The 12,948-nt window shown below is 34.7% G+C and overlaps 1 protein-coding gene across 1 annotated transcript in view; it reads left to right on the top strand.

The window, feature by feature from the left end:
- BCLAF3 (BCLAF1 and THRAP3 family member 3) overlaps nt 1-12,948 on the top strand; it is an 83,698-nt gene that overhangs the window by 30,288 nt on the left and 40,462 nt on the right. The window contains exons 6-9 of the mRNA XM_044670135.1: nt 3,834-3,987; nt 8,554-8,668; nt 9,818-9,881; nt 10,263-10,381. Of these exons, the coding sequence (XP_044526070.1) occupies nt 3,834-3,987; nt 8,554-8,668; nt 9,818-9,881; nt 10,263-10,381 (452 nt within the window). The remainder of the gene's footprint in view (nt 1-3,833; nt 3,988-8,553; nt 8,669-9,817; nt 9,882-10,262; nt 10,382-12,948) is intronic.

Raw genomic sequence — 12,948 nt, 5'->3', positions numbered from 1 at the left:
AATAGAGAATTTTTAAAGAGAAAGGGAGCTTTCCTCCTGAAGTTAAGTTATAAGTTCTAAAACTATAGGAACCTATCTGGAGCTAACTTATCTTGCCAAGGGAGGTAAATTATATATTTTGGATAAAGTCCTTTTCTCTTTAAAGTACCCTATTTGTCAGTCTCTGCTTCTTGTCTTGCCTTGTGGGTAAGCAGAAAGCTAGATAGAGCTTTTTTGCAAAAGAATATAAATCCCACAGTTAAAGAAATTTTGTAGAAGTTTCTGATACTGAACTACACCCAAACCTCAGGCCTGACCTGATACCTTTAAGTAATGACTTAAAAGAACAACTTATTTGAATTTATACATTTAGATGATGTCCTCTTCAAAGTACTCACATTGCAACACTGTATTTAAATTTATTCCAACTTTGCTACCATCCTTAAATCACCTTGATATTCCCTCTTTTGGAATTAGTTGTAGAAATTGTAGAAAATTGTTGTGAATATCTCCTATGGGGCAATTTTATAGGCCTTTGGTTGACAATGAGGAAACTAGAGTTAGATTAAACAACAATCTCATAACTGAAGGATTAGGAAGATACCCAAATAGGTGTTTGCATTTGATTTTTCATGTCTTTTTGGGTAGTCTTTAATATTTAATATATGGTTTTATTAGAAAACACTTTAAATAGTAAAGCTTGTTTTCTTTATTTAGTTTTTAAAAGAAATCCTTAACTTCTATCTTAGAAGCAATACTAAATATCAGTTCTAAGGCAAAAGAGCAGCTAGCTATAAAACCTAGGCAATTGGAGTTAAGCAAACTTGTGCAGGGTCATAGAGCTAGAAGTGTTTGAGGCCACATTTGAACCTAGGACTTCATATCTCTAGGCCTGGCTCTCTATCCTTTGGGCCACCTAGCTTTCCTACTTGTCTTCTACTTAATTAACCAGACTTTTGGAACTCTGTTGAGGTGAAGATTTCCCACAGTGCTAACTTATATTCCAAATTTCTTAGGACAGTACCAATTTTAAGAAAGTATAATGTGCTTTCCAGTGAAGTTTTGCAAAAGAAATAACCTTTGTTAGTAACCATGTATTCTTTTGATTCAGAAAATATAGCTGTCATATATAACCAAAGCTCTGCTTGGCTGCTATTATTTGGTGTTTTCATACTTTATTTGTAAGTCATATACATAAGAAAGTGCAGGCAATTTCATGTATACTAATGATCCCAATTTCCTTCTAAATATTAACTCAGTAAACTTACTGGGTTGATTTCTCCAGACCTAGTCATTGTTTTTCATTTCATAGTTACCAATGAATGTATTATTAAAGGCTAAAACCCAAGTCTAAGAAGTGATTATAGATATCACCTCTATCACCTTTACAGTTGGTCATCAGCTATTAGGAAAATTAAATTTTCTAGTTTGATTATAACTTGTTTAATTTTAGCTATTTAAAAAATTGACTAGCTTTTAGGTAGAGGAAAACTTTCTTTAGCTTGTTGAGTTATCATATTAATCAAGGAGTTGTGATAAATAGATATTTTATGATCTTGGAGTTTCCAAAAAGAATAGAAAATGTTCTTGCTAATTAATAAATCAAATTAAATTCTTAATGGAATTTAACTTAAATGGCTACAATAGATTCCTTTCCCTTGCTGAAGAGGACTGTGTGAATTTTTTTTCCCCTCAGTAATGTTTTTTCTTTCCCAATTATATGTAAAAATGATTTTTGGCATTTGTTTCTAACATATTTTGAGTTCCAAACTCTCCCTTTCTCCCCTCGCCTTTTGATGAGATGGTAATTTGATATTAGTTAAATGTGTGCTATCATTGTGTAATGTTTTTTAATAAACTTTATGAAAAAAATAACAAGATAAATATTACTTTAAAAGTAAAATGTTTAGTTATATGTCTTCTCATAGGTTTCTCAAACTCAGCATGTCCAAAACAGGATTTTTTTCCTCTAATTTCTCCCTCCACAATTCATTTTTTAAACCCTTACCTTCTGCCTTACAATCAATACTGTATATTGGTTCTGAGGTAGAAGAGTGGTAGGGGGTAAGCAATGGGGATTAAGTGACTTGCCCAGGGTCACACAGCTAGGAAGTGTCTGAGGCCAGATTTGAACCTAGGACCTCCCATCTCTAGCCCTGGCTCTCAATCCACTGAGCCAACCATCTGTCCCCTTCACAATTTTTATTGAAGGTATTGATTGATATCTTTCTAGTCACCGCGATATCTTTACTTGTCTACATTTCTGACATCCATTTGGTTACTAAGTTGTTAATTCTAATGTTCATCATATAACTTCAGAAAACTTAAGTGGAAATTATTACATGTATTTTTAAATGAATAATCAAAAGCAAAAAAATTAAAAATAAATTATTAATTATGCCTCAATATTTTGCATATTTGTCCCTTTCTGTTCTTTCACATTTTCCTAATGGGAGGCTTACATCTTCTTTTGCCTGGATTATTACAATGGCCTTTAATTAAGTCTTCCATCCTCTCTCTGCCTACTCTAGTCCATCCTCCATGGAACTATCAAGTTGATCTTCTTAAAACCCAGGTATGACTGAGTTGTTTTCCTTCTTAGGAAGAAGCTTCATGGATTTTGGATGGACTCTGGAATAAAATACACATTACTCTTTTTTTTTATTCAGGGCCCTTCATAATCTGGCTTTCCAGTGTGATCATTTTAGCTTTTCAGATGATTTTATATTATTCTCCTCCAATGTACCTTTTTTAGAAACCTTACCTTCTGTCTTAGAATTAATAGTATGAGTTTCAAGACAGAAGAGCAGTAAGGACTAGGCATTAGGAGTTAAGTGATTTACCCAGAGTCACATAGCTAGGAAGTGTCAGAATAGATTTGAACCCAGGACCTCCCATCCCTAGGCCTTTGATAAACTTTTGGACAAATTTGCCTTTTTGCTTGGAATGCTGTCCTTCATGCTCTCTTTCCTCACTTCTGATTCTTGGAGGCCAAAGCTCAGTTCAGTGCTAAGTCCTACATGAGGTCTTGCCTGACCATTTCTCCAGTTGTTAGTGCTGTGTCCTTGCCCACATGTTATTTAATATTTACTTTGTACGTATTTTGTATGTAGTTATAAGGGTTCATATTTTTATTCTCAGGACCTTGGACAGGAGAGGGGCTGCTTTATTTTTTGTTTTTGTATCCCTAACATCTAGCACATAGTAGTATTTTATAAAAGCCTATTTAACTAAATTGAATCAGTTAATTATTTTCTAGATATAATGCAAAATATTAGTGGCTGAAATTGAAGTTTGAGAGCAGGAAACTCAGAACTAAAATTCGAAGTTGAATATCTAGAACGCTAAGGCCCTGCAGTCAAGAAGACTCATCTCACCAAGTACAAATCTGACCTCAGACACTTATTAGCAGTATGACCCCAGGCAAGTCACTTAACCCTGTTTACCTCAGTTTTGTCTATAAAAGGAGCTGGAGAAGGAAATGACAAACCACTTGGTATCTCTGCCAAGAAAACCCCAAATACAGTCATTAAGAGTCAGAAACAACTGAACAAATAACTTCCTGTGATTTTTCATTTGGAAATATGAATTATGTAATGAGATGTCTACTTATAGATAAAAATTATTAATGTTTCCTTAATGAGAGAACGAAAGCAAAAAATTTTATAGCTCAGTTTTCCTTATTCTTTATCTTTGTTTAATGACATAGTAGGGACCCACCTTTATTATAAGTGAAGGTCTTTTTATTATAACAAATGTTTTGCTTAAACAAGTTCTTTGATCAAAAACTAGTTCTAGATTTTAGTTAAATATATGTGCAAACTATTCTAGGGCTGCTTCTAGCCATTTCACAGAGAGACATGTCACGTGATTTGGTTACTGTTGGCAGGAAAAAGGAAAACTTCCATCCAGTGTTTGAACATCTTGACTCCACAACACAGAATGTTGAAAACAAACCATCGGGAGAATTTACTCAGGAAATCATCACAATAATCCACCAAGTTAAAGGTTAGTGTTTGTTATACATTATGGCTAAAATGAGGAGTATTTGTTGGTTTTCATGAAGTTATACAGCCTGGCACATTTCACCCAAACTAATGTCTTTATACTGTTTCATTGTTATTGTTCATCATTATCCTAATTGGGAAAAAACCAAGAATGAAATTTATATGTATGATAGGTAATTACCACATGTAAAAAATGCATATACTTTGAAAGTCAGAATTTTAAGAACCTGATCACTTAGCCAGGAACCCAGAAACAACTAGGAACCAGAAAGAAAGCAATAAAAAGCTTTTGTCTAATGTAGATGCTGCCAAGTCCGTGTGCCCCTCAAGGTCCTTACACAGAGCCTAATTATTTGTCTTTTATATATGATTTTATTAAACCTAATTATCTGATTTTCCTTCTCACAATAGATGAAAAACTACAAATTCAAAATGGTTTGGGAGGATGGAGATTACTGATAAAGACAGGCACACAAAACAAGCAAGAATTAATAGCTGAGAGATACTGATAGTGAAGGAAGATAAAGGAAAACTAGAAAAAAAACCCAAAAAAGTAAAGGTATAAAAGTCTAGATCCCAAAATTTGAATTTCAGAAGCCTTTGAGGTCATCACTGTATGTTGCAGTGCAAAAAATCATCATTGTTTATAATCTTTTTCCTGTTGGAAGTTGGACTTTGACTCAAGGAACATGTGGTTTTGATAGGGCCTCCCCTGCCAGGAACCCAGGCTTGTATGAGATTCCTAGCCATTCCTAACAAAGTCACCACATACAGATGCTCCTTTTACTGTCGCCCCTCCCACCTTCACCCCTCTCTTGTCCTCCCCTATTAGAAAGGGCAGGGACTCCATTGCTTATTTGTTTTTGTTTCAGCAGAATGCCTGAAATGTAGTACACACTTTATAAATGCTTTTTCATTCATTAATAATTAAAATAATGATGAAATTATTAATATTTGACAGTTATAGCTTTTGCTTTTGTTATTTTATCATCATAGCCATGTGAGGTGAGTGGTCCAGATATTATTTTCATTTTATAATTAATGAAACTGAAGCATTCATTCATTGAACATTTAAGTGCCTACTTTGAGCAAAGCATGATACTAGGGACTATCCTCAAGGAGTTTACCTTTTCCTGGAAGGATATACTTATAGAGGTAAGTAAATATAATATTTCAGAAAGAAAAGATCACTAACAATTGGGGCATTAGTGAAGTCTTCCCACAAGAGAGGACATTCAGATAAGCCTTACAGGAAACTAAAAATTCTAAGACTCAAGGTATAGGAGGAGTGCATTTCAGAAGGAGAGGAAAGCCTATGTAGTGGCAGAAGATGGAATACTAAATTTGGACAAATACATTTGTCAAAGCATAAAATATGTTAAAAGGGAAGGGCATAATATGAGATAAATTTGCAAAGGATGGCAAAAGCCAGATGAAAGAATTTAAGTGCTAAGATGAGGAGTTAGTATTTTATCCCATGATTAATAGGGAGCTGTTGAGGCTTAAGAAAACTCTTGGTGGCTTTGTGGCAGATGTATTAGATAGGTGAGAGACTAGAAATAGGAGTAGCAATTAAATTAATACATATTCTGATAAGGTTGTGTACAAGGCTGAATGGAGAATGGGGCATGGATCTGAGATGCTGGAAAGACAGATGTAGCAACTGGCAAAGACTTGGGGGAGAGAAAGAGTTATAAAATGGTTCTAAGGTTGCTCATTTAGATGCCTACAAGGATGATGGTGACTTTATCAAAGAAGTTATGGAGGAGGTTGAATTTGTGGCAGTAGATGGCAAGAAGTCTTTTGGACATGTTGCATGTAAGATATTATTTGGTACATCCAGATGGGAACATGTAGCAGGCAGTTGATCTTATGGCACTCAGGACAAAGATTTGGGAGACATGCACTGTTGGTAAATGGGAGATGGATAATGTGATGATAAAACAGAGACTGAACAAGTAAAGTTAAAAGAGGAGGGGAACCAGGAGAGCAGTGTCACAGAAACCAAGGAGAGAAAGTAAATGGTAGTTCATTATGGTCAAGTTGTCAGAAACTCTGAAGAGGTTGAAAAAGATGAAGCCTAAGAAAAGTTTATCAGTTTTATCAATTAGATCTCTGAAAATCTTGGAGAGAACAATTTCATTCAAGTGGTGGTTTCGGAAGCCAGATTAGAAGGTGTTGAGGGAGGGAGCTGAAATCAAAGCAGCGAGTCTAAATAGATGTAGATGGCTAGGGATAGTGAATGATTTGCTCTTGGCCACGCAGTAAGGGGTCAGAGGGAGGACCAGAGATCATGGGATAATAGATATAAAGCTAAAAGGAAACTGTAGCCCAGACTCTTCATTTTATAGAAGAGGAAACTGAGGCTAAGGTCCGTATTCAAAGATGGGATTTGAACCCAAGTCTTCTGACTCTTTATTGTATCATAATGTCTTCTGTAACCTTTAATAACTCTTGATTTGAAGTCTTATGCTTTTTTCTTACTATATCACCTTTTCAGTAGTGAATCTAAGTTAGCAAAAAAAGGTTAAATTATGTTCATTCTGTTTGTTCAAAAGGGGGAAGGAAAATGACAGCAGTATTATATGAATGTTTGAAAGAGACAGACTCAGGAAAACTTGGATGGATAAATTACTGATTGACCCAGGTTTTACCCCTCACTAATTCCTGAACTTTTACTACATTTCAATGCCCCTAGGAAACTCTTGATTATTAAGTTGAAGAATAATTGATAAGCACTGGTTGGAGGAATTGCCTCCCCCAGAATTCTCTATACTAGTGAAATCACTTCTGAAATGAAAAACACCTTTAAAAAGAAAAAGAGAGATGTGTCATGCATTTTAGCTAGATTTCCATCAAAGTTTTTCAGACAAACTAGCCTTTAACCCTAGAAGAAGCAGGTATATCAGTTGGAGCAAAAATTGTATTTTAATTTTACTTGGGGGTCAACAAGGACGCTCAGTGGATTGAGAGACAGACCTGGATATGGAAGGTCCTGGGTTCAAATATGACCTCAGACTTCCTAACTGTGTGACCCTGGGCAAGGCACTTAATCTTAATTGCCTAGCCCTTACTGCTCTTCTGCCTTGGAACAGATACTAGGATCAATTATAAGACAAAAAGTAAGGGTTTTTTTTTATGACCAATTACATATAATAAATTTTCACATGAGTTTTCCCAAGTTATATGATTCAAATTGTCTCCATCCCTTCTGCCCTCCCCACTCCTAGAGCTGGCAAGCAATTTAGTCTGGGTTATGCATGTGTTATCATGTAAAACATTAGAAAGTAAGAGTAAAAGAAACAAAGCACTTTTTTTTACCTTAGCTCTTATTTTCTTTGCCTTGGTTAAAAAACTATACTGTGTCAATTGATTCAGCTTGGTTCTTCAAAGAATTCTTAAATTCTAGTCCTACTATTAATTTCGTTTCAAATTGTTTGGAAAATTGATCAAATGGAACAAAGCTCATTCTCCAAGAATTACAGATAAATGAAAAGAAAATTAACTATTTCAGTTGATGATCTTTAAAAATAAGTTAATGCAATATATTGTATGTGTGTATGTATTAAGATAAACAGTATTACTAATTCAAACAGGCTTCCTCTGAATCACTCATACTAATGATGATGAACTCTGGATTTCTTTATTTTGTCATCCTCCAAGACAGAATGTGGGGGTTGGATCTTGGGATAAGACGGAACCAATAATGGTAGTGATGTTGGGGCAGTGGTCCCAGGGTAGAAAGGATGAATTACTGAAAAATTTGCTGAAGCAGTGTTCTGTTATTAGTGTTTTAGGGAGGTGTCTCTTCACTTTTACATTCAGTTAAAAAGATTATAATTGTCAAAAGGCTTTATTTACAAAAGAAGTTCTTAGAAGACAGAAAAGTGTCATTATGTGAGCTTAAATTATGTCTGTAATTTGTAATATAGTTTAACTTGTTTTGAACTACTTATAAAAATCACCTGTCAGTCTAGAGTTCTCTATTCATTAGCATTTATCTATACACTGTGCTAATTTCTTTTAGATGTCATTTTTCTGTTCCTTATTTTAGACAAGCATTTGAAGATACAGTATTTTTCATTAGGATTCAAATTTTGGTAATAAATTAAAAGTCTTGTTTAACAAGAGACAGAAAAGGAAGTTAGTTTTGTCTTTATTGCTTAGACGTGGGTAGACTTTATTCCAAAGGAAAGAGATCCCTTATCTTGCGAAAATTTGTCTTTCTGTTCCCTTATAGTTATTAGCCATGTATGATAGTAACAAATGGGTATAAAAATCCTTGGAATAATGAAAAGGGGACATTTTATTTTTTTTGCATTGGAATTTGAGTAGCACATCAGCATTGCCAGTTCATTAGTGAAGTAATTAATTAACAAGCAGGTATTAAGCACCTACTGTGCACTAAACACTTTTTCTAGGTTTCAGGGATACAAAGATCACAATTTCAAGAAGAAAAAAAAAACATTCTTTTTGTTATTTTCAGAGCCCTATTTTGTATGTTTATATTTAATCTTTTAAGTGCAGTCAGTTGTATAGTAAGATAAAACTACTTATCTTTTTCCAGCAAATTATTTTCCATCTTCTGATCTTACTCTACATGAACGTTTCTCAAAAATGCAAGATACACAAGTTCCTGATATAAATGAAATTAAAATGAATTCAGATCCAGAAATTCACAGGTAAATAATTTAATATTAATATTCCCATTTAATTTATGGGAATAAATGCAAAAAAAATCAAGGAGAAAGTGCTGCTGAGCATCTTCCCCTTTGTTTTTGGTTGTTCACTCTGGGTCTCTGTACGTTTTCTTTGATAGGACAGGACTAGATCTACACAGCTTTATGTATCTTTTTGTGTTTTATTATGTGAACTCATTGATACTAGGGGTTTGAGGTGACGTTTGCTCATTGGCTAGACCAAAGTAGCCCTTGCGAACCTAGGTGGGGATAGAGTAGTGTCAAGTTGTGGCCACTGGATGCCTGAAAACTTATATCATTATTCTACTGCTCATGTGGCAAGCCCTTTGGCATTCAATGTATCATATTGGCTCTGGCACTTCTTCTTATTCTTTTATAAGAAGTGTGTGGGGCAGGGGGGAGGTCTCAAGGTTAAAGAAATAAGCAATCTGTATTCTTAGTTATAAGCTAGTTTGAAAGGATATACTCTATACATCTCGGTGGCTTGTTCCAAAGCAGAATGCAATCTATTCATGTGGAATGATTTTGGGGGTTTGTTTGCTTTTGTATTTTTTTTTTGAGGGGGCGAGGGAGAAACTGTTGGCTTAGCATCAGAGAACTGCAGTCACTTCGGAAGACCTAACTTCTCTCTTTCTCAGTATTATTTGCCTGTTGAAGTTATCAATGAGGTATTCAGAATCTGATTGAAAATATGCTGCTTTAGATTGTCAGAAATAGCAGCACTGAGAGTAGGCAGATCAAGCAATAGTCTTCATCTAATATCACTTGCTAAAGCAAGTTGCTATCTGCATTCATTGTGGCCAGGTAGGTTACTTTAGGGTTGAAACACTAATCACCACAAAACTTGAGATTTAAACTTTAATTAGTTATTAGTTCTACTTCCTGTTTAGTGATTAGTAAATGAGAGCATCATTGCCTCACCATACTACTGCCCTGGACATTCCTGCCAAAGAACCACCAACCTGCTGTGAAAACAACCTCATATCCAAGTCTTTATATACCTCAGTGATTTAAATTTCCTTGGATGAGATCTGAAATAGACCAACTTTATTCTAAATTTGGTGATAGTGTTAAAAGAATGTTTCCGTGTATGATGTACTTCTACTAATCATTGTCATATCTTTTTTTCAGAAGAATTGATATGTCTTTAGCAGAACTACAGAATGAGCGAACTGTGAAGTGTGAACCAGGACAGGTAAGTGGGTATGATTCTTAGAAAAATGGTTTAGTTTTATTGGTTGAATTACTTTAAAATAAACTTTTACAGTGGGCAGCTGGGTGGCTCAGTGAGTTGAGAGCCAGGCCTAGAGACGGGAGGGGGGAGGTTCCTAGGGTCAAATATGGCTTTAAACACTTCCTAGCTATGTGACCCTGGGCAAGTCACTTAACCCCCCACTGCCTGGCTTTTACTGCTCTTCTGCCTTGTAACCAGTACATGGTATTGACTCTAAGACAAAAGGTAAGGTTTTAAAATAAATAAATAAAATAAGCTTTTACAAAGCACATTTGATGTTACATGCAACTTCTTTTCCAAAAGAAATAGTATAATGGACTATATTCCATCATCATTTCTCAGGCCTTGCTCAGAGTAATAGAAGATCCCAATGATCTTCGACATGACATTGAAAGAAGGAGAAAAGAACGATTACAGAATGAAGATGAACGGTTTTTTCACATAGGCAGAGCTATAGGAAGGTAATCAGTTTTCTTTTAGATAAAAAAATAGTTTTTACTATCTTGTAGACAATATTTGTTCAGTGAGGATTTTTGTGGTGATAATTTTCATTGTTTTTGCAATGTGCTTTGAAATGTTTTATAATTGTTTTATAAATTTGACATCTGAGCTCCACTCTTACCTTCTCAAGGAAGCATCTCCCTTTCCCTAGCTGGAAGTGATCTCTCTTTGGATTTTTCATAGTATTTGGTATACTTTTATCCCTGTCTATTTACTTACTAAATTATAAACATTTTGAAGATAGAGACCATCTTTTACTCATTTTTATATTTTCTCAGTGTCTAGCAGTGTGATTTCTACTCTGTAATCAAAAAAGCTTTTAATTACATTAGCTAACATTTTAACTGTACTTTAAAGATTGTAAAAAGCTCTACATACATTGCCTTTTTTGACTCTCACAATAACCCTATTGAGTATATCTGTTTTGGGAAAGGGGCTCCTCTTTCTCATCCTGGAACTTCTTCTGGCCTTCCTTTGGTGAGTTTCTCTCATTTTGTGGGGGGACCTATGCCAACCACATTTCATTCTCCTCTGGACTCTGTTTCTGACTCTGGGTTTGAACTGTACCCCCATTCCTCCATATTCTACCTCCTTTTAAGCTCCTTTTTCTATAAATGATTGTTGCTTAACTGTCATAGAGGTCATGTACAAATCTTGTCATTCTTAGGTCTAATACTAGGCATATACTTCATCAGAATCAAGACCTGAGAGGTCACATATATATCAAAATATTTAGAGCAGTATTTTATATAGTAGCAAGAGCCAAAAGCGTGGAAACAAAAAAGGAACCCATTGATTTGGGGTCTGGCTCAACAGATGCTGATCTTTCTGTGTAACAGAGTATCATCACTCCATAAGAAGTCAAGAATATAAAGAATTCAGAAATAACATAGAAAGACATAAAAATTCAGAGTGGGATAAGAGGATCAAGGAAAACAACATGTATGATAACTGTAACAATAAAAAGAAAACTGGCTCTGGAGGAAACAAGAAATTTACCTCCTGTCTCTCACTGGAGATAAAATGGGATAGAATGTTGTCTACATTGTTGACCGAGAAATTTACTTCATTGACTACTTTTGCTTAATTATTCTTCCTTTGTTTCAAAGAAAAACTCATTGGGGGAAGGTGGATAGTCAGTACTGGTATAAGCAAAAAGCGTCAATAAAAATACTTTTTTGTAAATATAGATTGGAACTAGTTAGGTGGCACAATGGATACAGTTACAAACCTGGGGTCCAGAGGACTTGTCTTTAAATCTGACCCTTGGACACTTCTTAGCTATGGGCCTGAGCAAGTTCCTTAACCTCAAATGCTTAGCCCTTGTCCTTCTGTCTTAGAATTTTTTCTTAGAAATTAAGAATTTCTGTCTGCTAAGCAAAAAAAGAAAGAAGACATGGGATGGATGTCCAAGCAGAGAAAGTGCTTGTTAATACGACTTTCAGAATTTTTTAGAAAATACTAGATCTCTTTAGGTCTCAACATTCAACCTCTTTGCTACTAGCAGGAACTAAGAGCAATAAGTTTAGTATTTGAACAGATCGCATAGAACTTTCCCTCTGGTAATAAAATCTTATTTTAATATATTATGCTATATTATGTTAGATTTTTCATATGCTGGATTTTAAAACACAACTTACTTGATTGCAAAGTTCACATTTTAAGTCTTTTCTAGATTAAAAACAAATACTGCTTTCTAGAAGGAGCCACTTCACAATTTACAGTTAAGAAATTAATGAATTTATCTGTACCTTTAACCCAGTGATCCCTTTCCTAGTCATATTTACAAAGGAAGTTAGAAAGTTATTGTATGTACACCAATATTTAAAGCAGGACTTAGAGTAGAAAGCCCATACCTAGAAACAAGTTAGATGCCCATTGATAGAGGAATTGTGATAAAAGATTAGGTAGAATATTGTTACAACAAAAGAAATTAAGATAATAGAAAAACGTGGGAAGACTTATGGGAACTGATGGAAAATAAAGTAAACCGAGCCAAGAAAATAATATACACAAATGATTACAATAATGTAAATGAAAAGAAGAGAAAAAAAGAAATTGAATGCTTCCTCCCTTTATTATATGTATAGAGGACCAGGGGTAAGGAATACTGCATGTACTCTCAGTCAACAGGTATTTATTAAATGCTTGTTATTTGCCAGATACTGTGCTAGATGCTAGTAGAAATACAAAGAATGAAGATTTCTTCTCTCAAAGAGTTTAAATTCTATCAGGGAAGGGGTACGTATGTGTGTTGTTTATAGGCATTGAACATATATATGTGTATATGTATTTACACAGTAAATTTTTATTTATTTACAAGAAAAATAACAAGGTGATGAGTAAGGAAGGGCATTAGCAGTTGGAGAAATGAGGAAAGAATTCAGATAAGAAAGTGCTTTGACTACTGTGAAGGAAGAAGATTCTACAAGGAGGGCAAAGGTATCTGTGATGTGTGATGAAATGTCATGTGTGAGGAACAGAATGTAGGCTATGTTTTTTGAATCATAAAGAAGGGGAATAATTA

This window comes from Gracilinanus agilis, chromosome 3, assembly GCF_016433145.1.
Source record: "Gracilinanus agilis isolate LMUSP501 chromosome 3, AgileGrace, whole genome shotgun sequence".
NCBI classification, from domain to species: domain Eukaryota; kingdom Metazoa; phylum Chordata; class Mammalia; order Didelphimorphia; family Didelphidae; genus Gracilinanus; species Gracilinanus agilis.
Note: the sequence above shows the minus strand (reverse complement) of the source record. Positions and strands in the feature narration are given on the sequence as shown.